General features: G+C 42.6%; 5 protein-coding genes across 15 annotated transcripts in view; 3 read left to right on the top strand and 2 right to left on the bottom strand.

Annotated features, from left to right (window-relative positions):
* The window catches only part of acin1a (apoptotic chromatin condensation inducer 1a), a 13,682-nt gene extending 6,494 nt beyond the window's left edge, over positions 1 to 7,188 (bottom strand). Inside the window, exons 1-5 of the mRNA XM_053882508.1 lie at positions 6,891 to 7,188; positions 3,561 to 3,626; positions 3,361 to 3,472; positions 3,234 to 3,286; positions 432 to 3,131 (exon numbers count right to left, since the gene is read on the bottom strand). Of these exons, the coding sequence (XP_053738483.1) occupies positions 432 to 3,131; positions 3,234 to 3,286; positions 3,361 to 3,472; positions 3,561 to 3,626; positions 6,891 to 7,028 (3,069 nt within the window). The 5' untranslated portion in view covers positions 7,029 to 7,188. The remainder of the gene's footprint in view (positions 1 to 431; positions 3,132 to 3,233; positions 3,287 to 3,360; positions 3,473 to 3,560; positions 3,627 to 6,890) is intronic.
* On the top strand, positions 7,059 to 9,647 carry c13h14orf119 (chromosome 13 C14orf119 homolog). Its single transcript, XM_053882527.1, has 2 exons — positions 7,059 to 8,115; positions 9,091 to 9,647. Exons 1-2 carry the CDS (start codon positions 7,696 to 7,698, stop codon positions 9,262 to 9,264), a joined length of 594 nt encoding a protein of 197 aa, XP_053738502.1. The 5' UTR covers positions 7,059 to 7,695; the 3' UTR covers positions 9,265 to 9,647.
* On the bottom strand, positions 8,490 to 26,837 carry LOC128769156 (RING finger protein 212B-like). 10 transcript variants are annotated; one of them, XR_008416361.1, is made up of 17 exons: positions 26,708 to 26,837; positions 26,360 to 26,470; positions 26,205 to 26,257; positions 25,915 to 25,989; positions 25,213 to 25,482; positions 25,108 to 25,136; positions 24,988 to 25,028; positions 24,654 to 24,675; positions 24,523 to 24,580; positions 23,680 to 23,737; positions 23,582 to 23,621; positions 23,448 to 23,487; positions 22,861 to 22,954; positions 22,474 to 22,521; positions 14,041 to 14,815; positions 10,933 to 11,098; positions 8,490 to 9,155 (listed from the first exon to the last, which is right to left on the bottom strand). XR_008416361.1 is itself a non-coding variant. In XM_053882521.1 (14 exons), exons 2-14 carry the CDS (start codon positions 26,457 to 26,459, stop codon positions 22,909 to 22,911), a joined length of 768 nt encoding a protein of 255 aa, XP_053738496.1. In that variant the 5' UTR covers positions 26,460 to 26,470; positions 26,708 to 26,837; the 3' UTR covers positions 21,801 to 22,908. The 10 variants fall into 10 exon arrangements, 7 of the variants coding, with proteins under 7 accessions (XP_053738496.1, XP_053738495.1, XP_053738493.1 ...); XR_008416359.1 differs by having other exon boundaries at positions 22,861 to 22,950; XR_008416360.1 differs by lacking the exon at positions 14,041 to 14,815 and having other exon boundaries at positions 22,861 to 22,950.
* dhrs1 (dehydrogenase/reductase (SDR family) member 1) lies at positions 10,940 to 16,736 on the top strand. Of its 2 annotated transcripts, none has more exons than XM_053882516.1 (9): positions 10,940 to 11,072; positions 11,488 to 11,638; positions 11,732 to 11,875; positions 11,944 to 12,023; positions 13,839 to 13,971; positions 14,060 to 14,212; positions 14,725 to 14,794; positions 15,450 to 15,530; positions 16,049 to 16,736. In XM_053882516.1, exons 2-9 carry the CDS (start codon positions 11,495 to 11,497, stop codon positions 16,183 to 16,185), a joined length of 942 nt encoding a protein of 313 aa, XP_053738491.1. In that variant the 5' UTR covers positions 10,940 to 11,072; positions 11,488 to 11,494; the 3' UTR covers positions 16,186 to 16,736. The 2 variants fall into 2 exon arrangements, with proteins under 2 accessions (XP_053738491.1, XP_053738492.1); XM_053882517.1 differs by having other exon boundaries at positions 10,992 to 11,107.
* homeza (homeobox and leucine zipper encoding a) lies at positions 17,820 to 22,233 on the top strand. Its single transcript, XM_053882512.1, has 3 exons — positions 17,820 to 18,260; positions 18,765 to 18,837; positions 19,828 to 22,233. The coding sequence occupies exon 3, from the start codon at positions 19,851 to 19,853 to the stop codon at positions 21,750 to 21,752; it is 1,902 nt and encodes a 633-aa protein (XP_053738487.1). The 5' UTR covers positions 17,820 to 18,260; positions 18,765 to 18,837; positions 19,828 to 19,850; the 3' UTR covers positions 21,753 to 22,233.
* Positions 26,838 to 26,958: the final 121 nt, after the last annotated feature.

The raw sequence follows: 26,958 nt of genomic DNA, 5'->3' as shown, positions 1-26,958 counted from the left end.
TTTACAAGTTTGGGGAGATGGATCGTTTATGTTCTCTTTCATCTTTCAGTCAGTTGACTGAGAGGCCTTTTGTGAAGAGATTCATTTTATGTCTTTTTTAGCATAAGGATACATGCTAACATGCACAGTTACTGACATTGTGTCAGCCATATGCTCGCAAGAGTAATAGTCATATAACCAAAATCCTTGTAATCGAGGCAATTACTTGTGTGGTGTGGTGTGTTGTTTCAACACGCCAGTGGGTCGATAAAGTGGCGCATTACAATTATGTATAGAGTGTCTAGCATTGTTTTGCATTTTAACTTGCATTTACTGGCTTCAATTCTTATGCAGCAGCAGTAATGTGGTTGCATCCCAACACGACGATTCCATCAACTGTAAAACATTAACACTCTGTGTGTAGTCAGCGGATCTTTCTACGCATTACTTACCCGTCTCTCCCTGGAAGATGTAGAACTAGAAGAACCAGATGATGATGATGAAGATGACGATGAACCAGATGATGAAGACTCATTGGAAGATGATCTCTCTCTCTGTTTCTCATTTTTCATGGCTTCTCTTCCCCTGCCCTGGCCCAAATGTGAAAGATCCATGCTTTCATTGTTATCTTCAACTGTCTTTGACCCTTCAGCCTCGGCTCGCGCTCTGGTGACTTGGTCAAGGCTCGTGGCTTCTTTTTTGGAATGCTGGCCATGTGCAGTGGCAACAGCAGTCTCTTCCTTTTGCTCCACTCCAAGAGAATTCTTTAGTTTGGAATTTTCATCCTCAACTACCTGTTGTGCCTCAATGTTAGCAGGAGAAATTAAAGGAGTGGACTTGACAGGGGAGAATGGCGAAGACGAGTGAGGTTGAACTGGGGGCTCCCTCGAAAAGCGGAACTTCTTATGGGATGGCTGAGATGCTGGAAGGGACTCAGCAGCTTGGACTTCGCTAAGGCTCTGTGGAGCACATGCTCCTTCTCCTGAGAATGTAGAGGAAGGAGTAGGCGGAGAGGTGAGGTCGTCCCGACCACGTTTGGATGGAGGCAGTTGACTTTCTGTGGAAACCAGCTTAGCCCTCACCTCATGTGACTCCATCTCACTTTTGAGGTTGTTATTAGTCCCTTTCTGAACTTCAGACGAATTGATGTTTTCAGACTCTAAAGCTCTATTTTTATCAAAATGTTCCAGTTGAGCCCTCTCCTTTGCCAACCGATCATTTTCCAATCTCTCCATCTCTAGCCTCTCTTTCTCCACTCTCTCCTTTTCTGCTCTCTCCCTCTCCTTTTCCACTCTTTCCCTCTCCAATCTTTCTTTTTCCGCCCTTTCCCTTTCAAGTGCTGCCCGTTCCCTCTCCTGTCTCTCCATTTCTACTCTTTCCCTCTCCATTCTCTCTCTCTCTAGTCTCTCATTTTCAGCTTTTTCTTTCTCCAACCTCTCCTTTTCTATTCTTTCCTTTTCTGCCCTTTCTTTTTCCATCCTCTCCTTTTCTGCCCTCTCTTTTTCTACCCTTTCCTTCTCCAACCTCTCCATCTCTAATCTCGCCTCCTCTGCTCTCTTCGCCTCCAACCTCAGCATCTCTTCTTTTTCCTTTTCCAACCTCTCTCTCTCTTTTCTTTCTTGTTCCAAAGCTCTCTCTCTTTCAATTCTATCCTGTTCCTCCTTCCTTATCCTTTCTTGCTCTATTCTTTCCCTCTCAAGTTCTAACCGCTGTTGCTCCAGTCTTTCTTCCTGCTCTCTTCTAATCCTTTCCTGTTCTTTTCGCTCAGCCTCCTGTCTTTCCCTCTCTTTCTCTTTTCTTTCTTGTTCCAAAGCTCTCTCTCTTTCAATTCTATCCTGTTCCTCCTTCCTTATCCTTTCTCTCTCTATTCTTTCCCTCTCAAGTTCTAACCGCTGTTGCTCCAGAAGTTTTTCTTTTTGAATTTGTTCCTGCTCCAGTCTTTCTTCCTGCTCTCTTCTAATCCTTTCCTGTTCTTTTCGCTCAGCCTCCTGTCTTTCCCTCTCCAGCCTCTCTTTCTCCAGAGCCATTTCTCTCTCTTTTCGTTCCTGTGCCAATGCTCTTTCCTTTGCCTCTCTCTCTCTCATCTCCTGCTCCTCCTTTTGCCGTTGAAGTTCTTCCTCTAGAGCCCTTTGCCTATCAAGTTCTTTCTGTCGTTCCTCTTGTTCTTCCCTTTCTTTAGCCAGCGCCTGCTCACGCTCCTGTCTTTCTCTTTCAAGTTCCTTTTCCTTTTGCAATGCTTTCAATTGTTCCTCTCTCTGCACAGCAATAGCACGTTCTCGCTCTTCTTCCAAGGCTTGCTGTTGTTCAAGATTTCTCTGTCTTTCCTGCCTTTCAAGTTCAAGAGTCTTTTCTCTTTCACTCTCAGCGTCCTTTCTCCTTGCTTCTGTTGTTGTGGTCTTGAGAACACTCGTATTGGGAGTAATGGCGGCTGTGTGACTACCACTGATGGCTGCATGAGTGACAGCACTTGTCATATCCTCCGAAGGGTCACGGGCTGTATTCAGTGCCGCGGCAGAACTGTTGTTGCATTGCCCGTCGCGGCCGTGCCAACCTGCTCCAGAGAAAGCACCTTCCGACTCCATTTTACGTGCCAGTAAGGTCAAGGGGCCGGGTTTGCGTTCAGCCTTTCCACCTCTCTGTGGCTCAGGGCTGCTACTTCGACTCCCACTGCTAGAAGAACCAGAGCTGGAGGTGCTTGGTGAGCTCCTTGCGGGGGCTACCTCTGGACTAGGAGGACTCTGTTTAGGGGTATCAGGCAAAGGAAATGATAACTCTGGTGGTGGTGAGGGAGGAGGAGTTGGCTGGCGAAGTTGAGGTGACAAAAGGGGAGGAGGGATGTGCTGCTGCTGGGGTTGACAAGAGGCTCCAGACCTTTCTCTGGTTGCAGGCCGTCTTGGTGGTTCTCTGACATTTTTTCGACGCATGCTGCGGTCCCAGTCCTCATCATCGGCATCTTCCTCGCCATCTTCACTGTCGTCATCGCTGTCGACGGCAAAATTACTAGCCGCAGCAGGTTTTTCTTGCCGTTTCATCAATTTGGCAGAGGCAGGTGGTCCAGGTACATCAGGCTCCTGGTTACTGTTGGTCTCTCCCTGGTGTTCACCAGAGGGGCCAGGTGGTTTATGTTGACTGCTTACAGCTTGCGCCACATCCTGGTCAGGGGAAAAACAGGGTCCAAGCATTATTTAGCTAGATGACAAAATGCAAGTTGTAATAAATAATACTGATGGAGAATCAAAACCTATTTTACAGACCTCAGCTTGAGTTGAATGTGATGTGTTGTTATTGACTGTGTGGTCTTCTTGATCTGTATAGAGAGAGTTATCCAAATAAACCAGGAAAAATGACACTCAAGTCCACTGAAATACTTCAAATACAAACCATTTGTTTCATAAGCCTCCCGGGCTTCTCTTTCCAAACGTTGTCTCAGGAGCTCCTGCTGCTTCGCCAGATACTGCTTAATAAAGCTGTTCTGGCTCATCTCCTCACCAATCTTAACACAGACATCAAATTGCACCGTTATATTAATTCATATCATTTCAAAATTCACTATTTTCTAAACAACATTTGAAAGACATTACCTGGGAATTTGGCTGCAGTCCGACATGAGGAGTGGATGTTTTCTGCAGATTCTCCAGCATGAGTGCCTGTCATTTAATCACATTTGACAAAAGCTGAAGCAGTTTTTGATATAAATATGACCATCTTACTCTCATAGTTCAAAGTGATTGATTTACATACCAAATATTAACCACGTAAAAGGCCTCGGCAAAGTGCGGCCCTTTGACTGTACTTATGTGGCCCTCCTGTCAGAATGGAACTATAGAACTGCCTTGTCTTGTGCATTGTTTTCTTGTTCATTATGACGGAACTGAAACATAACTTTTTCGTTTTAAGGAGTATTTCTTGTCTCTTGAAGGTAAAATTTGAAATGTATGAGAATCCGTAAATGTAATGCAGTTTAAATTAAATAAAACACAACTAGCCAACATTTCATAATCACACATGATGTCATCCTGACTTTTATTTTCAATTTTCTTTTAGCCGCCTTTCTTTGGGTTTGACGACCCCTCTCAATGGTCACAATATATAACCTAGCCCTTTAGGAAATTGAATTGCCACCTGTGATGTCAAACCATCCAACTATATGGAGGCAGATATGTCCAAACGTCAAAGCAAATTTCAATACTAGTCAAATTTTAGCCTAGGTGTCATTATTAGATAAGTAACCTCATGGAAGACTATGAAGAAACACAATTGCAGGCAGATTATTTTACTGAACGAATAGTATTAGTCACAGTCCAGTATTGAACTTAAGCAAGACACATGATTTGACACGACACGAGACAATGCTAGGTAGGGATGCACTGATCTCGATCCTGGTATTGGCCATCGTCCCGATTCCTCTTAAAGTGGGATTGGGCATCTGTGAAAAATAGCCGATCCTGGCATTTGAACTTATTGCTTAGTGCTCATGTGGACGTCACACACAGCACCCGTCATCATGATAAAGTGGCAGCAGCTAACAGCAGATACAACATAGCTGCAGCCGAGTTTTCAATTTACACCTGAAGCTCTGGCAGTTCTCCACTCAGTCACGCGAGGATGTTTTGATCGCGAGATTCTTGTTACATTTAAAGAGACCAGTAACTGAGGATGAGATTTATTTAGGCTTGCCATGCAATTGTGGATTACTATTTGTCGTGGACTTGGATGAATGAATGGATGGACGGATGGATGGATGGATGGAAGTCCACAGCAGCTGCGCACATATGCACATATGAAAATGCTAAAACTAATGAGCTTAGATCACGTGTCAGACACATGGGTGGATCTGATCAAATCTTAACTGTTGAGTTTCTTGTGTTTAAAGTACAATTAAAACTACGCTCCTGAACTATTGTGCCACGCTTTGGTTTCGGTTGCATACAGCGCGGAGCTGCAGCCCATGCTGGGATTTTCCTTTTGCTCACGCAATGAAATGCGAATCATGTCGACACATTGAGTTTTATTATGAAATTTTGTGCTGGATTCACATCACTTTTCACAGGTTGACTTCCTATCTGTTCATTTCTCTCTATTCCAACTTAATTCTACTAGAAATAGAATCCTCGCCGATTTGAAGCGCTGCTGCAGCAGTTCAGTAGCGCTGGCAATATTTGGTAAACACCACTTAAACAAGTTTAAATAAACACCAAGTTTGTAATTCCAAATGAGGTCATTTTTGCCTTTAAGGATGACCAGTGTTATCGCACTGCATGGATAGAAGGCAAGTTCACTCTATTTTGTTACTAGGTATCGGATTGGTATTGGTCGAGACCCATAGCCCAGGTATTGGGAGCATAAAAGTTGGATCAGTGCGTTCCCAGTGCTAATCACTTCACATTACTTTATATCAGATTTCAGGAACTTTAGTCTTATGACTTTTGACTGCAGATAGCAAATATTACATTATATTTCTAGTTTTGTAAATGGCAGCAAGTCCAAATTTGAAGGATGTTAGAAATGGAGTCACATGGTACCTCTCGAGAAGATGGCGAGCAACCATCAAAGCAATTCAAATTCCTTCATTGCTCATTTCCTAATACAAACCTTTGATGTAGATCGCAAACATTCGGTTATTTTTCTTGTTTTATACATGGCCGTCTTTCCTTTGAACTCAGATGACAGAAACGGTGTTGTGTGATGCTCTCTTAGATCACGCAATGACTGCAGTTGTCTCATATAAAAGAACAATTCAAATTCAGTTCTTGCAGTTCTCTTAAATGTGCTTCAGTATTTTTACTTTGAGTGATCATGGTTTATTTTTATTAAACTAATTGTGTAAGGAAACACAAGACAAAAATAACCCTAGAATTTGATCCTGAAAGAGATTAAAAATATGTTGATAAACTGTACAGTACTGTAACATATGTTACCCAAAAGAAAGCAAATAGTAAATTCTGTGAAACAGAAGTGTAACAGGAGTCTGAGTAATTCTGATCCTTGCGAGAGTTAACTCAGAAGTAGTTAAAGTTTCAAACAAAATGTTATTTCATGTTTTGCTTTAAAAAAAAAAAACAAAAAACGAATAGGTCAAACCATTCCAAAACACCTTTTTGCTCTGCTATAAGTGAAGGTTCAACCATGACGATATAAAACAAAATCGTGGACATATTTCTAGATGTGTCGTTTAAAAGTTGCATTACACCACTTATGAATCACATGTCTCGTCCACATATCTGACCACATGGGGTCAACAAAGTGCATCAGATATTACTTGTCAATAGTACACCACACGAGCCACAGGTTCGATGGAATACCGTGCGTCTTTTCATAGTAACGATTGGATCGAATGAAAAGCAAATCCCGGACTAATCCGTGGAAGAAAAAAAACATCGTACTGTGCCGCCAAGAGAACTGTGTCTTCTGGTCGCGATGTAAACAAACCAGCGCGTTACCTGCGTTTGCTCAAATCCACTTGAACCGTGCAGTAGCTAAAAAGGTAGTTTTTGCCTGTAAGCAATTGCTACAATGGAGTACGACTGGCTTGTTTGGCGTGTTACATTCGCTCGTGGGTGAAGAGTACTATGGGCGCAACTTCCCGGCTAAAGTAAACAGCACTTGTTTCAAACACCGTTTAGCATCCAGCTCGCTAGGGCCACCGCCGAGCGAGCTAACAGGCTAACGGAACTACACCACACTATTTGAGGTTAACAGCTAACTCAAATCAAACGTTCGGCGTGAGCGCTATATCCACACCGGACCGCGAGCACAACTATTTATCGAGTACCGACGAACGACTGCATTCAACTCGGAGAGTGTAGCTTCCCGCTGCCCAGAGTTGTCGGCCCTCGAGAGAGCATCAGCCAGATTCAACCAACATGTTAGTTCGCAGCGAAGGAAGCAACGCATTTCGAGCGAAAACTCACCCCTTTGAGTCTTTTGACCAGGGCATTTTTCTGTCCACTTTTGGACAGGCCCCTTTCCTCAAGAGCAGCCTTTAGATCTGCTACACGGAGGGACTGGAGCGGTCTGCCGTCCAGAGTAACATCTTCAAGGTCCGCCATTTTCCGTTCCTCTAGTCAGTTCCCAGCGAGAGCATCGAGCCACGCCTTCCCGCTGCCTACGTCACTATGGACTATTTCCCCCCGCAAAAAAACGTATTTCTCTATTTATCGTAAGCAGAGACACAAAGTGTCTTTTTTCTCCTATTCTAGTTTTTTAACAACATAAAATATAGTTGTTCATTTTCAAACAAAAGGCGGTGTTAGTAGCTACTAATAATAACAATCGTATTACTACACATTAAAAAAGTGTAGTAATACGGTTGTATTCAATTGTATTCGACGTACATTTAGATGAAACAAATAATCTACTAGATGGTTCAATAATTTCGTTTTGCTATTAAGGTGGCTGTTTGCGCATTTCCTGCGCAGCCGTGATCCCTATACAACAACATTGGACTACTTCCTGTATACAAAAGCCAGACGGATTAACCTAGTTCTGTATGTATGTGTTGGACCTTCCAAGTGTACTAATAGTGAGGTGATGCTTGTTCGCTACGTTTATTAACGAGACACGCAGTTGTACAACGTTTAGCCTACAAGTACCGCCGTGTTCAAGCAGTTCAAATGGCGAGACAACGACACTGTTAACCGACGCCAGCCGGCCGGGCGCCGCGAGAGACCTATTGACCGACATACTCAGGATACGATTCGATCGTCGTCCCGAGCCATGTGGTTCAATCAAGTCGACGGTGGCTCCAACCCCCTGCAGTCCAGCGAGAACTTCAGACATGCTGCAACCCAGTCAAACATGACCCCCATCAGAATGAGTGCACCAGCGATGGGAGGACATGATGTGTCAAGTCTGAACTTCACTGGTTTCTCCACCACAATGGAGAACTTTCCATCAGTTCCACAGAGTGCCACCTGCCCGCCAAGTTTAGAGACGCTGTCCTGCTCTTCTCCAAGTGCTGGACAAGTGAGAGAGCTGGATCCAATCTCCTACATCAGCCTGCAGGAGCAGCGCTGTGTCCTGAGCTGGTTCCAGTCCTGGACCCCACCACAGAGAGAACGGTTCCTGCAAGATCTACTGGGAAAAGCGGTGCCTGGGAAAGTCTGCTCCCTTTTGGATAGTCTCAGTACTCTCCAGGTATATTTTGGCAAATGCATAACCTAGAACCTCATCGTGTCGGTGAAGAAATATTGGTTGTATTAGAATTTCTGTATTCAGCAGACTGAAACAATACAATGCAAGATACAGTGGTACCTCGGTTTTCAACCACAATCCGTTCCAGACGGCCGTTCGAGAAGGGATTTGTTGGAAATCTGAATCGATTTTTCCCATTACAATGAATGGAAAAAGAAAGAATGCGTTCCAAGCCTTAAAACAGGCTTTTGTAGGAGTGAATGTAGAGTGTCTGCTGCAGGTGCGCTGTTCCTCTATGTGTGTGGCTGCTGCATGTGGGAGGGGTTGCCGAGTGAGTGAGGTCTCTCCAGAAGTGAAGAGGTGCCCGGTGCGTGTCCAGCTCTGAATGTGCGCTTCTGTGCAGTTTGGCTGTGACAAAGTCATAAACCAAGTCACACTCTGTCCCAGACTCGCCTCATCCCTGTCCCAGCTCCAGCCCACAACAGGACATCAAACCCTGGAGTGAGCGCTCCAGCCTCGGAGGTGTGGAGAGCGAGCTCCTCCACTGTGACACTCTACCACGGTCCAGTGCGGAGACAGGAAAGGTTTTACACCTCAATATGAAGAAAAAACAGTCAGTAAATGTAGCTAACGGGACACGTCTGCTTACAGAGGCTGCGCTATACACAATAACAAAGCGCGTCGTGGGTCAGTGGATTGGTCCGTGCATTCTTGTTTGAAATCCGAAGCAAAAAAATGTCAAAATTTTTGTTTGAACTCCGATTTGTTCGAAGTCTGGGACGTTCGAAAACCGAGGTACTGCTGTATTGTTGTTCACCCCTCAGGAAAGCATGTCCTTCAAAGGCCTGCATAACTGACTTTCGATGTACACTGATGCTCTCTTTAGGTCATAACTAACACCTGATGTTTTACGTCACCGTTGCTTGTACTAAGCAAGAGTTTCCTGTGATGTGGTCTTGACTTCTGTATCCTCTCCAGGTGAAAGACAGACTGCCAAACATATTTGAATGTCAGCTTCGGCTGTGGAGCCAGTGGTTCGAGTCCTGGGGAGAAGACGAGCGCAATCATTTCTTGCACATCTTGGAGGAGAAAGATCCAGTATTTGTTGCTAATTTCTACCGAGGTGTAGCAGCTACTGCGGGAAGAGACTAAGTGGTGCGGTAGATGGGCAGGATGATTGATGTTTCTTACTAAGAATGTGCATTTAGAATGTTTTGAAACTTGTAAAAAAAAAAAGAAAAAATCTGAGAAAAAAGTCACTTGATATCATAGGGCTACGAGATGTCCGTTTTTTTGTAAGCAATATCCAAACATTGAAAATCTGACCGGAAGGAGTCGGGCAGTTTATTACCTTATTCATCATGGTAAAATATGTATTTTGAGAGGTGATGGTTGAATGGCATGTTCATTTTTTAAATGGTCTTTTTGGTAGATGTACACACATGAATAAAAACATTTACATTTACTTTTGTTTATTGCAAAGCAATGGTGGATGTTTTGTGTGGTCGGATCAAATCTCATTTGCAAATCAGCAAGAACTGTGTTTTCAAAGTTCAGTAATTTAAAAAATGCTTGTAGTATATACCAACATGTTTTCAAGCAGCAGAAAATCTATTGTACCACTGACAGCTTTTTTCATGTTTAAATATTTTTTAAACATGTTTCCTACACAGCCCAAAGGGGTTGAAACGCATTTCGCTGTCGTTTGCATAACCTGCCATCTAAAAAAAAAAAAAAAATTCACTCATCCTCAGATTATTCTCTTGACATACAGCGTGCATCTGATTCATATATTTGAGCTTTATTTTAATTTTAAAGAAAATATATTTTATTTTAGGCATTATTGTTATATAGGATGTACATAAAGATTATTTAGAATTTTAAAAAGATCACAAGGCATATATTAGATGTGTTTTTTCAGTTGTGTTTATCACACCTTTCAGTTAGATCTGCCATTATAAAGATAACACAAACTATCAGAACCCACCTTTGTAATAAAATTATTAGTGCTGTCAGTCGATTAAAAAAAATAATCGAATTAATCGCATTTTTATGTCATATCTGCTAAAGGTCTGATAAAGAATTTGAGTTCTAAGATATAAAAAAATTGTCGTGCATGACTAATCAATTGAATACAGTAAGAAGAGAAGATTTGAAATCCAATTTTTTGCTTCTGTGCTTCATAAAGAAATCCAAAAGTAAAGATCAAGCACGTCCACAACCCAGTGAGGCCAGGTGCATTATGCAAAAATTTAAAACGAATACAGCAATACAGTGAAATAAGTAAAATAGAGCTGTCTTCAAAAATGTAAAACAAACAGCATTACAGTTAAATCAATAAAATAAGGCTGTTTTCAAAAATACAATAATAATAATATAATAATAATAATACAAATACAGCGATACAGTTAAATATATACAATTCTGAAATAAAATAAGATTGTCTCAAATAGGCACTTAAGCTCAATATGCCAATTCAAAAATGAATAATAGAAGTATAACACACCTCTAAATGAGGCAAAATGAAGAACCGTTGATACTCATAATTACACGTAACACGTTAAATTGCGGCGTAATAAATTAATCGAATTAACGCGTTAAAATGACGGCGTTAAAAATGATTCTTTTGTTGGAAATAGTAGCCATTTGCAGTCGTGGAATAAAGTACATTTTGCCTTTTAGTTATCCTTTCATGTGCTTCTGTAATACTTTTGCAAAATTATAAAGTAACATTTTTTTTTTTTTTAGAACGCGTAGATCGTAATTCTTCGAAGGTTTGTCCAAGTAAACATGCCATCGCAAAGAAGATGGTGGTTCAACCTGCGCATGCGTGTTAGTCAGGCGCAGATCGTGTACGTGACGCCTCTGCCGTCGCAGTGAGCGTCGTTTAGCCTGGCAGGCTGCAGCAGCGCGGACCGTCGACTCCGACCGTTGGAAGACGCTCACCTCTTCTTCATCCGGTGAATATGAGTTGAATAATCAGTTCCTGGAGCAGGTGAAAAACACAGGCAGTCATTTTCTATCCTGTCCAGCTTCGCAGCGTGTTTTAGCACAGCGGTATTGTTCCGAGTTTTGTGAGGAGTCTGACAGACATATGGCAATATGGAACTGTCTGACAACAGGTTTATATAGCATTGTTAACTGTGTCTTACGGACATGACTTTCAAATGCATGACTTCTATGAATGTTTTTAGGTTGTTCAGGTCGTGTTGAATCACTATTACCGCATCAGATGTTGTGCAATAATGACGTTCACCACTCCCCCAGAACTTTTCACTGATGTCAGTGCATATCAGTGAAGGCGGAGTGGACTCCTCCTTCACAAGTTGGACTCTGTCTTGAGTGAGTCTGATGTCGCTGTTGTGTAACTCTCAGATAGAAGATGGCCTTGTCTGGCTGGATCTGTGTGGTAACCGGGGCCTCCAGGGGTATCGGAAGGGGGATAGCTCTCCAGCTGTCTCAGGCTGGGGCCACCGTCTACATCACTGGACGCCAGGAGCGGACTCTCAAACAAACGGCTGCCGAGGTGAGGTCACCTGGTGATCCTCGATTTACAGTGCACAGTTCAGTTTCTTCTGCTGACAGTGTCTTGGATTCATTGACATGTGGAACGCAACAGGTGAAGGAGCGAGGTGGAGACTGTATTCCAGTCATCTGTGACTCCACCAACGATAAGGACATAGAGGCGCTTTTTGAGCGGGTCAAGCAGGAGAGGAGTGGCAGGCTGGACCTCCTGGTGAATAACGCCTATGCAGGAGTGCAGGTTTGCCTCAGTTCACGGCCTACTCACTGGGACTGATGCAACAATGAAATAAATATCCTTTGCGGCAGGACATCTTTGAAAACATGGGAAAGAAGTTCTGGGAAACAGACCCGTCTATTTGGGACTCCATCAACAATGCTGGGCTCAGGTATGAGGAACTGCACCGGTCCAGTAAGTCCACATGGGTCACACATTGGCACTGCACTTGCACTTGTATGATCATGAATAGAAATTACAGGTGTCTTGATGCTGTTATGACACTATTATGACACTATGTCAATGTAAACACAGATCTTTTTATCCAGTTTTATCAGATTTCTTGTTAGGGTTTCCCTTTGCCGAGCTGTTGGTTGTGTTGCAGAACATTTCTCTTTCATCTTTGAAGTGAGCTTCACAAACGTTACATCATATTAGATTGCCTTTTTGCATACAATCTATGGAGAGGAATTTCATTCTGTCTGTCATAAACGTGAAATCCAGAACAAAACATATGTTGAATTGGGACCAAAAATATCTAATGAGAAACAAACCATGAAATGAAAACAGATATTTTTAAAACCAAATATAAAAGTAGTTGGAGTCTTGCGCCCTCGCGTGGTAGAGTGTCAGACAGCACTACCCACGCTGTCTGATAAGCGGGTCTGTCTCTACCTTCCACCTAACATGAGCCTGGTTCAAACAAAAATCACTCAGTGAGAGAGAGCTGTAAGCACAGAGCAGTAAGTTCAGGAGTCCTCACAAACCGTGGCAAATCCTGTCTTGTGATTATTTCACCCTGAGGACAGTTTATTCTTGGTAGTCTGCAGCAGCCCTTTATTTATGGTAATATGAATTTGTAAAATGAGCTAGTGCATTGCTCTGCCAAGCCACTAATTTTTCACCCAAAATGTGATTTTATATACAAACACACACACACACACACAAATATTTTGCATCAGTTTGACAAAGTCTCAATACATCACGATGGTGGGTTCTGGTGGGTCTTATTTAACCTTATTTAAACTAAAGCTCTTTTAATGTCTTGAAAATATTTGTACAAGAATTTCAAGTACATTCAAAGTAGTGGGAACCCTGGCCATTGTGTAGCGAAAAACATCCCGGAACAAAAGCAAACAGATGCTTTTGTTTGCTTTTGTTCAGGGATTCCTCCATGTTTGTTGTTGTTGTTATCATCCTAGCTGCCACGTGTCTTGTGCATCAGTGTGATCAGTGGACCAGGAACTCCTGCACTTACAAAGCTTCCCTGTTGTCTGGAGAGCAAACTGTTTAATTTAATTAAATTAAATAAAAACAATTAAATGCACTTAAAATATTTTAACACATTACAATTAACAGACAAAAGCATCTGTTTGCTTTTGTTCAGGGATGTTTTTCCGCTACACAATGGCCAGGGTTTCCACTACTCTGAATGTACTTGAAATTCTTATAAAATTGAAATTCTCATACAAATATTTTCAAGACATTAAAAGAGCTTTAGTTTAAAAAAGGTGACATAGAAACTTGAAATATAGTCACCATCCTGATTTATTGTGCTATTGTCAAACTGATGCAAAATAAACAATGTATGTATGGCTCCATCATTTGATTCACTAATATACCAAAGTCATTCAAAATTGTGGCAAATATTCTAAGTAACTAGATTTTTTGTTGTTGAATCCCACCCCATATATATATATATATATATATATATATATATATATATATATATATATATACTGAGTGCTATGCACACAAACAGACAAACGTAATAATCGTCATCATCTCATAATTTTCAAGAACAGATGAACTGACCCGAGTGTTTTGAAAGTCCTGACAGAGATCTGTCAAGTAAGTAATTGTTAAGACTCAGGTTCCTGCATGATTTAAGACACAGAGGTAATGTTTAAATAAAGAAAAATCTATCCAAAGCCTACAACAAAAAGTAACTGGTGTTTTATTTATTGTGGAATGCTGTCTGTCGCAGGGGCCATTATTACTTCTCAGTCCATGCTTCCCGCATGATGGTGGCTCAAGGGCGGGGCTTAATCGTCATGGTGTCCTCAATGGGAGGACTGCGCTATCTCTTTAATGTGGCGTATGGAGTCGGCAAAGCTGCTGTGAGTTGACCCTTTTAGGTTTTATTCCAATTTCTGTGAGTGTCGCGCCTCTGTTGTTACTGCAAATACCTTTGGACTGCTCCTCCAGTGTGACCGCTTGGCTGCAGACATGGCAGTGGAGCTGAAGAGGAGAGGAGTGGTGTCGGTCAGTCTGTGGCCGGGAGCCGTGCAGACCGAGCTGGTCACTCAGCTGATGCAGAGTGACAAAAGTGTGGCCAACATGGAGGGCATCAACAAGACGGTGAGTCTCTATTGAGCCTGGGATCCGGTTCCTCATGACCCCATTAAACTTTCATTAACCGACACAACAGTCAATTGAGAGCTGTTCAACTGTAATGTGGAAAGGGAAGGAAAAATGTCCATTAACAGCGGCACTGCAAAAAGTCACAGAAATTATGCACAAATAGATTCTCGAGGGAGAATATATTTATATTCTACCTTCCTCTTTCTTATACACAACAGCAACTTGGTTTTCCTAATTTTAAGATTAAAAATACCTGAATGATTAGGAATTCATACAAAACAAAAACAAGGTTGTTCGGGGGTTCTAAAGCAAATATATATAATATTTTTATAATTTTAGTTTGCCCTTTTTTGCTGTGCAATTTTAGTGAAATGATTTGTCTGTACAATAGGAATCTAACATTAAAAAGTATGTTTTTGTCAGTGAAATTGATTAGTGAAAAACAAGTTTTTAAAATGATTTGAAAGGATGCGACGACCTGATGTCAATACTGGGATTTTCTTCTTCAGGGCAAAGAAATCTTCGCCAACGGAGAAACAACAGAGCTGAGTGGGCGGTGCATCGTCCACCTGGCACAAGGTAACCTGACTCGGGATGGGGCTTTTTAAATAAAAGAAAAAAAGAAACAAAGAATTACTGTTGACATTGTGACTGAAACATTCCTGTGTTCACTGTCTGCAAGCTGCCTGTGGTGAAACATCCCTAGTGTTATGTTCCAGGCGCCCTCTAGAGGTCATTTGTTAAGAATCAGAACATTCAATACAAACGTTATTGCCAATTGTTGATGGGTGCAAAACATGAAAATAGAGTCTAAATCTCATGTGTGAATGAAGATGGAGTGGAGGAATGAGGGGATAGGTATAGGTCAAGGAGGTTTACCCTGTGTGACAGTAGAAGCCTTTACCACAGTGATGGAGGGACCAACACTGGTTGAGGGAAGTGAAGGGTTCGAGGAGACTGTTTGCTAAACTTGTACTTTGCTACTTCAACCATTTGCAGTATTTATTGACTAAAGTTAACTAGCAATAATTTAGGATGTATAAATTGAGGATAAATATGAAGACAATGACTGCTTTTCTAATGAATTATATGAGAAATATATAATAAAAACGGATCTCTTGCAATATTGGTGTTGATTCACTAAAAGCACAAGGGACGTACTGTGTTTTGTAACATTTAAAAATCCAACTTCACGCATGCTAATGTGTTCTTGGTTTCTCCCCCTGCCTCAAAGACAAGTCACTGATGTCCCTGACGGGCAAAGTCCTCATGACCTGTGACCTGGCCCAGCGCTACGGCTTCAAAGACATTGACGGTACGGTTGGCGCTTGCTGTTTTATTGCACAGTAGGGAGTCGTTTTATGATGCTTGTTAAGAGAGGAGCGACGTGAGTAAACGTCTCATCCACTGCAGAGCCACAGCAGAAACATCATTAGCAATGTACATTTTATAAAAGCTATTTGTCAAAGTACATAATACAACTACTTGCAACAGCCAGTCTGGAACTGTATAAGCAATCTAAATAATGTGTATCACTGGCAGTGTTTTTCAGATGGTGCTGTTTTTATTAACTGCTACTACACAAATGTGCCAAGCATGACTAAGAATGAAACCGTCAATAAGCTACATTGACATAAACACGCCCACTGCAGTCTATAAATGAAGTCAGTTACAAAGACACCTTGAATGCAATTCAGAGCAGAGTGAAAGCCCAAAAACTATTTTGTCAGTTTTAATTTTGGTATGATATATATAACAAAGAATCAATAATAATCTTGTACAGATTGAATGGAAACACAGTGCATGCAAGTAAAAGCTGCTGTTTGCTTTCAGGACGGATCGTGAATGACTACACCTCCCTGAAATTCTATCTGACGCAAGTTCCTTATCTGTCCTGGCTGTCCCCTTTCGTCCCCTCGTTCATCCGAGTCCCGCGCTTCGTCCTGACCCTGGCCTCCGGCCGCTTCTGAGCACCAGCTGACGCCCTGTTCCCGTGGTGTGTCTAAGCTGATTCTTGCGGTACGCTTACATGCGCCAACCCATCTGGGTCAACTTACACAGGCAGTAATCTAGAGGGGAAGTCAGCAGCCGGAGAAGATTCTTGGACGTGAACTTTGATAAACCAGCATTTAAGCAGCATCAGCTTTAAAACAACCTGCAATCAAACATTTTCTACATTGCCTCACGACCATTTTCACAAGTCTACTATGAGAAATAGAACATTTGTCTGTTTTTAATCTTAGTGTAAAATGAAAACTGGATTCAGTTGAAAACCTTACAGCATATGCTGTATGGGCTAGTTCATTAAGTTTGGGTCTAGATCCAGTCGTGTCGGCTTCTTGTCGTGAAGAGCGACAAACTTTTTCTGTGTAACAAACAAAGTGAAGTCAGAAAACTAAAAATATTTTTCTATTGCTAAGTTTGAAGTGAATTAACATTTTACATCTCCACTGAATGTATGAAAGTAACCTACTGGAGTCAAATAAAATAAACGATGACATGAAATACTTCTCATCAATGACGACTCACAGGACACTGACGCACAGAAATATTATGAGCATCACATTCTTTATGTCATGCAGAGGTAAAGGTCGCAACTCCTTGTTGGGCACATGTCCATTTCCACCAACCATCATTCGCATACTCGATTAATTGTAGTGCGAGTGGTATATTCCTGGCAGCTACTATCAGGATATGCAATTCAAAATGGATGACTCAAAAGTGCTTGTAAATATTCCACCAAGATCTATACACTTAGTTATGTTTGTAAACACCAATGGCCAAACAACGACCCCCTGATGACCCCGGAGTTACCCTTGCTTGGACCGATGCAGTGGTTGACTCATCTCTGATGACTGGATGGGAAACAGTTCCAGCCCAGGAAGCAAGTCAGACTCATGGAACTGCTGAATTGCACACAGCTGGTGAAAGGTGGCTACAAACCGAGCCACTCAGATTCTCAACCAGAGTTCACTTCCTCAACAATAGCACTGGGATGACTCGGATATTTGCCTTCAGTTATCTAGAGATAAACCACTTTCTTGGCTGCTGCCGACACACACCTCCCTGAACAGTCGTGCACAGTAGTTGAAGGCCAACTGCCAGCTACTCCTTAGTTTTCCTGATAAGATAGAACGCAGTATCCAAGACTCATCATAGTTGGAGCATCCCATATGAGTTGTGCTGAGTTCGTCTTAAATGGAGGCAAATGTAGCCACGCCACACTGTGGATCTTCAAAACTCTGACAGGCCGACCGACTTTTCCCATTGAACTTGAGTGCCCCGTCAAACAGGAGGGTAGAACCACAAATGGACTGGGGAATCTGGATTTTGCTGACATTCCAAGCCATCTAACTACAGACCTAGAGGTGCGGATCCTCATCCAAGGGAATATTATAGCTAGTATTTATATCATTGTAATGTGAAAACAAAGTTATGGACAAACCCAGTTTTTAACTAATGCATGTCTATTGTTCCCGTCGCGGCCCGACCGACTGGCCGTTGGTCTCGAGGGGGGTGACGAGTGGATGTGTTTACCCCACAAGCACGGTCCTATTGTACAGGCACCTCCTCCTCCTCCCTCCTGTGCCCTTAAACTGGCACACCCACGCCGGCGTCATCGTGAGTCAGTTGGGCCTGCTGGACTTCCTGGTCCTCGGCTCCGCCTCGCCTCGGTCTGGCCGGACAGCAGTTCACACTCGCCACGATCAGAACAAAAGCGACGTCGCTCGAACGGACGGACGATGGCGACCAAGTAACTCTGATGTTTGTGCGCCGCGGATTAAACCATCGGGAGAGAGAGCTCGTCCCACCGTATCTAGAGAGCGAACTCTGGCGGAGTGAAGTAAGTTTGTGGCGTCACAGCTTTGTATGCGGCCAGTAATCCGTCGAGGCTTCGATTCAGACCAGGGTCAGCAGACGGTATTGTTCCCCTGCTCGCCAACAACTTCGGCCATTTCAAGTGGAAGGATCTGCGGGACCCCCGGAGTGCTCGACCCCCATCACACACCGCCCACCGATCTGCTGATAATTCGGGGTATTTTAGGTAAGTTTATTTTTAAATTCCACTCAAGCGTGTCTCCGCTCGATGTGCGCCTGTGCAGTTAGAGTTGGTGCGCCATAACAACCGACAACTATTGTCACGGACGCCGGGGGACAACTTTTACCCTGAACTGATGATCAACACAGGGACCCCCCTCACAGGAGTATCACCAACTGACCATCAGGAATCGTTTTGTCACACTTGGGTCATGTTCTGAACATTTCTCGCGTGCTTAAAGCGACCTACATCGACGGCTGTAGTGTAATCTCTCAAATGAATGCTCAACGCCACATCGTTTCTTGTAGACATAAACAGGCGCTTCCAAGTATGAAATACGTGTCGAATTGTTTGGTTAAACGACGTCACATTATGGAACAGATGCAGCTATAGATCCCTCAGATTCAGCACCTGTTGCCCAACAACAACAAACCCTCAAAACATGTAAACATACTTCTTAAAAATGCATGGTTGGGGTTTGATGTGTTAACACAGTCCTTTCTCTTTCAGAGGTTGAGGCAAGGGCGAGCTTATCTTTCCGTCCAGAGAACTTGGAAGTGGAATCAAGCCTGACGGGAAAAGGGTGAGCAAGCACACTGTTGTCGATTTCACGTCAATTCCCTGAACTCTTGCGTTTTCGCCTGGTTTGGCTCACGCACGCGCGCACACACACTCACACTCACTAAAGTCAGCCTCGCTGGGGGAGGGGATTCCCGTCTGGATCGGGTATACGACTTGTTTCTTTTGGACCTCAGCGTTGGGGCGTTAAAGTAGGGGGAAGGGAGTCAAGACCGTTAAAGTGTGACCTAAAGAATGGCTGAAAAGGTAAATGAATGGAAAGAAATCTGTGGCGAACATTCGTCACACAGTGTTCGTGGCGTTCAAGTCGGTGCCTCTTTCAAAACCGTGTCATCGGAACGCTGTTTTTTTTGCAGTGGGCGAGAAGCTTTGTCATCCAGGAGGGGCTTGGAGCAGAGCTGCTGTTCTTTTATATCCCTGTGTTTTTGACCTTCAAAAGTATGCCCAACAGCGAGGAGGCCCAGGGCGTACATTCTAGCTACAACAAACATTCATGACTTCTCATGGAAGGCAGCTGTATGGAACATTAACTTTAACTTTAAGTTCCCCACACTGTGAAGAATAGAGACATCTAATCTATGTATCTGTCCTGGAGTCACTTACTCCAGAATACTTGAGGGACCACTTAGCCCAAACCCACGTCCTTTCTCGCCTTTCGAGTCAGAGGGATACACTCAAATAAGCGATATTCGGCCTCTGAGTAATCTGACGCCACGTCTGAGTCAGTGGAAAAGTGGTGTCATGATTCGGGTAACTCTACTGACACTGGAGTCATGACTGCTACAATATTTTCTTATGAAAATTGGTTCGACACGTAGCTTATGAGTCCATACATTAATTCTGACTCTCATATGAGAGGTGACTCAGTCAGAACCACTGCCAAACAAGATGCATTATATTCTTTATCGCAATTTATTTCGTGTCTGGCAGCAATGCTAGTTGTGACGTTGGTTATCGGGTGACAAAAAGTTTATGATGCTCCTTTCTTTTGTAGGTGGAACATCAAACTTTCCCCAGATGGCAACTTATGGTGAAAACAACGGACCTCTGGCCACAAGTGAGCCGTACAACAGCAAAATAACGAAAACCAAGACTGACGGGAAGCATGAAGGAAAACGGGTCAAGGATTTGCGGCAAACAGCCCGTTCACTTAAAAGCAATACAGATTCAGTGGCCAGTTTCACCACCAACACCAACACTGTTGTTTGTTTACCACTAGTGTCGGAGGAGTTAAAGCTGGTTTGGACCCAGTCCGATCAGACCCGAGAACTAGACAACATCCCAGAGTTGGTCCAAGCTTTCAACTTGTTTCCGTACCCAACAGCCCAGGAGGTGAGCACGTTAGCCCGGGTCTGCACCTTGCCCCTCGACAAGGTCAAAGTTTGGTTCATGGTCCAGAGAATCAAGTATGGCATCAGCTGGTCCTCAGAGGAGATTCAGGAAACACGGCAGAAACTGTCTGTGGATAAACCGTGCAAGGAGATGAGCGATGAGGACATGGCGGAGAGCAAAAATGAAAGTAGTGATGAACTGATGATTGAAGAGGACGATTCAGAAGCTGAGGATTCTGTCTCATCCGCCTCCTCACAGAAGGCCAAAGCGAAGTGTGACTCACCTGACTCTAACAAGTCAGCCAAAACAAACTCTCCATGTTTCAGCTCCTCTCTGCCGCCTCCTCAGGATTCATATTTCTACCGTCCACCAGCAGACACGCCTCCCACCACCATCGTCGATATCCCCGCGGTCCAGACAGAGTCCCCGATACAGCAAAGTCGCAATGGTCGATACAAGAAGTCGAAAGCTCAGCTGGCTGCTCTCCGCAAGAGTTTTTTGGTGGAGCACTGGCCTGCGGAGCTTGAGTTGAGGCGCTTGCAGGAAGAGACCGGTTTGAGTCGCAACGACATCCGCAAATGGTTCAGCGACAGCCGGTACCAGTTGAGAGTGGGGCGAGGAACCATTGCGTCTTCCCAAAACTATTCTTACCCACAATCTGGAACCAAACCAGAAGAGTCTCAAACTGTCCCTCCAACTGCTCAAAAGACCCCTCAAGTTAATGGTGGAAAAGGCCAGGACAGACCTCGGAGCAATGGGGCTAAGAACGCCGACTTCTTCCAGACCTTCTTGACAAACACCCTGGAAGCCTTTGGAGAAAAAGCCCCAGATGCCGATGACTACGACGAGGCTGAGGATCTCTCTGGAGATGGGGACAGTGTCAAAGATGACGAACCAATTGAAGAACAGCCCCTTCAATTGACAAAGACCTGCAAGGGTGATCCAGATGTTCCACTTGATCTGAAAAACTCCCCCCGCTCCTCGCACTCTGGCACACCTCCGCCTACGACTGGGCCTCATAAACAGACTCTGGGTAGCAGCACATCAAAGAAGTCTATCAAAGCCTCACCAAACCCCCACTCCGGGGCATCAGCTTCAACACTCACCCCTGGAGGGCGACCGAGGAAGACTAAAGAACAGCTGTCCATGTTAAAGGACTACTTTTTACGCTGCCAGTGGCCGAAAAGTGAAGAGTACACAGAACTGGTGAAGGTAACGGGCTTGCCTCGTGCTGATATCATTCAGTGGTTTGGGGACACACGCTATGCAGTAAAGAACGGCCAGTTACGTTGGGTTAAGGGTGTTCGGGAGCAGTTCCTAGCTGAACTAGCTGCACAGCAGAACAGCGGCGGAATCACAAATGGCTCTGGGTCATCTCAAGGGGGAAGCCGCAAACGAAAGTCGACAACTTCAGACTCCCCAAATCTACAACCACTCATTTCTTACTTCTTTTCTACTGGATCGCTGAATGAGAAAGACCTTGATACGCTATGCAAGAAATCCAGAATGAGTTATCAGCAAGTTCGGGACTGGTTTGCCTCTCAGGTCACCGAGGAGACTGACCCAGAGATAAACGTTGCTGATTAACAAGGTCAACAGAAGTCCTTCACACCAGCAAGCTTTTGCTTACGACTTTTGGTTTGTTTGTTTGGTAACACAACGTCTTCCCTGGAAAAGTCACTGAAAGACTTTTTGTTGATTTTTAATATATCAGGAACTGAAGTAAAGCAATGACTGATAGGACAGTAACTTGTACACTGGTTTGTGATATATTTGACCAGGTTATTTTTTTAGATAATTGTTACACAGATAATATTAGTTTGCTATAGTAGCAGCATTTAAACATTCTGTACCTTAGTTGACTGAGTGTAGCAGGTGAGCCGGTGCTCTGGAAACATTTCAGCGTGTGACTGATCTCTGTGTGAACTTTCCCTCTTTATGGTCCCAAACTACTCAACGTGAAAAGCACACTGGAATTGTATATTTTATATTGACATCTTGCACTTTTGGTTCTAGAGCCTGCTGTCGTTATGCATTAAATACATTTCTTGTTAAAAAAAATGACCTTTAATTTTGAATTTTTCATCACCGAGTACTTGTACACCTTATTTTTACAGAGCTCTAAAACTCCCTACAAATCATTCAGACAATGGAGATGCAGATAAAATATTTCTTTCTCTCTCCCAACTAAAAAGTATCTAGCCAGCTCCATCCTCTCAGCCACATGCTCAGACCCGACCAAGACCGGTGTCAATGGACAATCCCTGCAGCACAAAAATAGTACTTATTGAAAAGTTACACAACTGACCTTGCAAAGCAACTCACTGGAGCGTGTTGTTGCACACCATTGTAGAATCTGAGTGGACATTTATGATTTTAGAGATGTACTTCAAGGCTAACCAACATCAAAACAATTATTAACTGCACTGATAAAGACAAATTGAGGACGGCACCATCATCGTCAGACAAATCCAAATTCACGTACTAAAAAAATGACAACTATATCCATATGTGTGCCCCCAGAAGCTAAATGCTAAGATATATCTGGTCCCCTCCAGGTGGTTTTCACTTACACGTTAGCATTTTCTATTAAACTAAGTCCCTCTGTAAACATTTACAACGTGTTCAGCAAGTTTACAACACTGTCATGCTTATCTCAACTAAATCTATTCATGAATATGACTGGATGACTTACCTTATCGATGTTTGGCTTTGGAGAGGACACCTGAAGTTTCCTTTGGCATCACTGCCATGTCAGTTTTTTCCTGCAGTGTGAGCTATAATGCTTGCTTCCCATGACAAACAAACACATCATGGCTCACATAATAAGACTGCAACGCCTTTCATCACTGTAGTTAATCACAGTCAAATAAACATGAATTTAATATCCTAGATTTTATTTGGAGAACAGTGTAGTGTTTTCAAAAACAACAGGCTAGTTTAAAGCCCCTCCCTAGTTATTCCTAGTTAATAAAACAAAATAATGAAGCAGCCTACACTGAAATTCATAAATCAGAACGATGACCTTTCCAAACAGAGAAGATTCAGGTTTAGATGTTTAGATTATTTTGCACAATTCTAGCATTTTCTATTAAACCAGGTTATAGATCTGCGAAAACAAAAACGTTGAACCACCACAAAAAATATATTTTCGTTGAGCAATGTTGAGCATATGACACCTGAATGAATTCTATAATACTATGACTTCCAAATCGAAATAAACAATAAAGCCAGTCCGATATCTCACTAGCATCGAGGTGAGTGCAGTGACAGTCCACTCACAAACTGAAGGTGGAAAGGATTTGGAGTGTGACGCTGCACTCTGAGGAAGAAAAACATCTGTTAGATTTACAAAACAAACGTCCTTTATTCTACAGTCATTCATAGTGAATTGTCACAAGGAGAAACCAGCTCACCTTGCAGGGGCGATGAAGGAGGTCGGTGTTCCTTCCAGAACTAAATAAAACCACGTTTAACAGATCAAAAGTCGAGGGGTACAAACTTCAGAACTCACCAGGCCCTTGTTCATGAAAAGAGCTGCGACTGGAGTGTGATGAGGCTGATCCAGGAGTCTGAAAAAAACAGAACAGCGCTGATGTTTAACAAGAGTATTCCAGGTATAACCCTCCGTAGCAGGGATGGGTTCACATTATAGATGCAATACGCTCTCATAACAATGATAACATCATTTACAACCCCGACATGCATTGAAGGTCAGAGCTGTGCCCTGCTTTACCTGCCTCAACTTGTCGGCTGCTTCAGGGGCTACTACAAGCCTATAAAGCTTGATAGGCCTCCGCCTTCAGCCTGACCTTCCACCTTAGGGGTCCACCACCAAGCTCTAGGGTTGTAGCAGCCATCATCGCCAATTCTCTAAAAGCCACAACTCTCATTACCATATTCTGTGATGGAGACATTAAACACTGCCCATTTGGACTTAGCGTCATTGGCCTGGCCATGGTCAAAGCTTTGTAGCTGCATGTCGACAGAAAACACTACCTGTGGATGAACACACGTTTTCTTATGTCGTAGCCAGTGAAAGGAACAGCTGGAAAATGCTGCCTTTGCGACTGTAGAACTGATCCAACCATGCAGAACTGTCAGCCAGCCAAAACACCCCGGTATCGCACCTCAGCTATAGCACTATGAATTACCATGCTCACACGTTTAATGTTAGAGTGCGCAAAATGTATTTGTTATTGTACCAAATTTGTGCTATACATGTTGAACCAGTAGGTGTCAGTAAACACACACATATATATATATATATATATATATATATATATATATATATATATATATATATATATATATATATATATATATATATAACTTTATGAAGGGCAGGAGGACTTACAGCGATGAGACTTCTTTCTCTATACCACTCCTGCGACACTTCAGCACCAGAAACATGACTAGACACCAGAAAACATAAAGTTTTTAAAATGTATTTCACAGGACAGACAAGAGCCATGACAATGTACTCACCCATTTCTTAGATGAGGGGTTACTGGTAGACCAAAATGGATAAGTTAGCAGAGAACACTCTTCAAACAAACTAGAAATGAGGTTGCTTGATATTATCTGACAATCTAGCGTCACCTGGATTCAGACAGTTATGAATTAAAATTTGAATCATTAATAATAAAAAATACGTAATCACTGTTACACTCATCTAAGGCAGGCTGTCTTTTGTATATTTTTCTCAAACTATTGAGAGTTTCTTTTACATTTATCTTGAGCACAGAATTGCAACTAGACATCTGACACCAAAAAAGCCCAGTAAAAAAAGAATGTAATATTCATGAATATCTTGTCTCACCTGGGGAAGTGACAGCAACAGGCAGGGTTATTTTCTGACTGCTGTATGGAATGATGAGTTTAAATTTGTGTATTTTGTATATGTATATATTTTGAAAACGATCCATAAAACTCTTCTTACCCAGTTGAATGAAAGTGTCCCGGGGAAACCTGTGGAACGCAGAGAAGTTAAACTATGTCAATAGAATCCCACATCACAAAACACTTGCTCAAATGTTAAACACACCCTCCTGAGTGAAAGAGGCTTCTTGAGCTCTGCGGTCTCCCTCCTCAGCTCTGACAGCTGTTTTTTTAGATCATCGTTCTCTCTCCTCAGTTCCTTAAGTTGCCTGATCATAACATACAGTGGGATCAGTTTTAAAATGAAACTCAAACACCATATCAATGACCTGTAGCCCTGATCAGCGATGTCCTTAAGTCTTTGTTCCAGCTGTCCACATTTTTCTTTGAGGTGGCCTATCAACCTTTCCTGCTGCTTCTGCTGGAAATGGACAATCTGGCGAAACATCTCATTATTGCATACTTGATTCAATAATGAATGTCTATACAGTAAAATGACACAAGAATAAATAAAGCCAAACCATTCTGTACAAAAAAGAGGTAGCAACAAATGTATAAGAGCGAGGACATATCACAAAATTGCCTTAGGCAGTTGCATGAAAGTCTGTCACTGTAACTGGTGTATGAATTGAATGTAACCAACAAAAAAAAAAAACAAAAACAAGTGGTTGTGTGTCGTCTTTTGTTCGATTTCGCTACATTTACAAAACCAAAACTGCTTTCATGTGTACTCATGGCAGCTCCTAATGTAATGTAAAATAAATGAAGACACCATCATTAACCACATGAATTGGAAAGTAAACAACTCTTGTCCATGTTTAATTGTCACTACTTTGATCAGTGACAATAAAAGCAGAGTGAATCTAACCTGCGCAATGTTTTCCAGTCGTGACCGGAAGAGCTTCGCAGGATCCTTGAAATACAGCTTTTCTTCTGGCCTCATCTAGGAAATGTAATGTGAAAAAGTCAGTTAACAGATCAAGAAAGTCTCGGGTGCTGTGTGGAGTTTGAATCATCCCCACACGCTTTACAGGTTTCCTGCCACAGTGAAAACCATGCTGATCTCAATTCCGTGAGTGGTCTGTACAATATAGCCTTGCGTAAGTGTAGGAGAATGAAAGGCAGAAAATGAGTGAAGGTAGGAGAAATGTCACTAACCTTATCTGTGATGGCCAAATAGCTGCAGTTGGCTCCACAGACAGTGCATTGTTCTGGGAAAACATCACCGCAGTTAAACACCGCATCCAGCCATTGGATACATTTGAATCCATTTATTTTATTTAACTAAACATATTTCAAACGAAGGAGCATACTAGGATTGATGCAGGCCTCGCAGCAGATGTGTCCACAACTGGAGACCGCAAACTTGGTTCGTGACTTGACTTTACACTGGTTACAATGGAACCACTCCATTTCGCCTTCAACTGGTCACACAATAGACAGTCACGCAAACAGTTAAGCAAATATATTCTTATATATGTTGCACATGTATAGATATTTATGACCAAATCTAAAAACCACCAATGTAATGACGCTGGTTTGGTTTTGGTTTTAAAACAGACAAACGTGTTTTAAAGCGTCGAATGTTTCATGTTACAATAATTCCGAAAGGTAAATGATATTACATCGAAGGCACAGCAAGCACTTCCGTTCGAACTTACCTCTAGATGCAGTCTATGTGGTCTATTTCCGTCGTTTGAGTTATAGCTAGTTCGTCATTTAATTTTTATTTTTCTTACTGCGTCATCAGTACGTCACGTCACTGTTGCGCTGTTAGCGCGCGACGCTTTCAATCAAAACTTTATTGACACAGGAAACCGCGAGGTAATGACATTCTGATTCCTATTTAAATAATTCATCTGAAATAAATCAACGAATATAAAAAGAATGTGCTACAATTTCTATTGTAGCG

This window comes from Synchiropus splendidus, chromosome 13, assembly GCF_027744825.2.
Source record: "Synchiropus splendidus isolate RoL2022-P1 chromosome 13, RoL_Sspl_1.0, whole genome shotgun sequence".
Classification (NCBI taxonomy): domain Eukaryota; kingdom Metazoa; phylum Chordata; class Actinopteri; order Syngnathiformes; family Callionymidae; genus Synchiropus; species Synchiropus splendidus.
This window is presented reverse-complemented; position numbering and strand designations above follow the sequence as displayed.

Coding starts and splice junctions, on each gene's coding strand:
- c13h14orf119 (XM_053882527.1), top strand. CDS start 7,696: ATGTGGTTCAATCAAGTCGACGGTGGCTCCAACCCCCTGCAGTCCAGC. Junction 8,116..9,090: donor ATAGTCTCAGTACTCTCCAG/GTATATTTTGGC, acceptor TATCCTCTCCAG/GTGAAAGACAGACTGCCAAA.
- dhrs1 (XM_053882516.1), top strand. CDS start 11,495: ATGGCCTTGTCTGGCTGGATCTGTGTGGTAACCGGGGCCTCCAGGGGT. Junction 12,024..13,838: donor ATCAACAATGCTGGGCTCAG/GTATGAGGAACT, acceptor TGTCTGTCGCAG/GGGCCATTATTACTTCTCAG. Junction 14,795..15,449: donor CATCGTCCACCTGGCACAAG/GTAACCTGACTC, acceptor CCTGCCTCAAAG/ACAAGTCACTGATGTCCCTG.
- homeza (XM_053882512.1), top strand. CDS start 19,851: ATGGCAACTTATGGTGAAAACAACGGACCTCTGGCCACAAGTGAGCCG.
- LOC128769156 (XM_053882518.1), bottom strand. CDS start 26,459: ATGGAGTGGTTCCATTGTAACCAGTGTAAAGTCAAGTCACGAACCAAG. Junction 25,029..25,107: donor GGACACTTTCATTCAACTGG/GTAAGAAGAGTT, acceptor CATTCCATACAG/CAGTCAGAAAATAACCCTGC. Junction 23,622..23,679: donor TTTTCATGAACAAGGGCCTG/GTGAGTTCTGAA, acceptor GGTTTTATTTAG/TTCTGGAAGGAACACCGACC.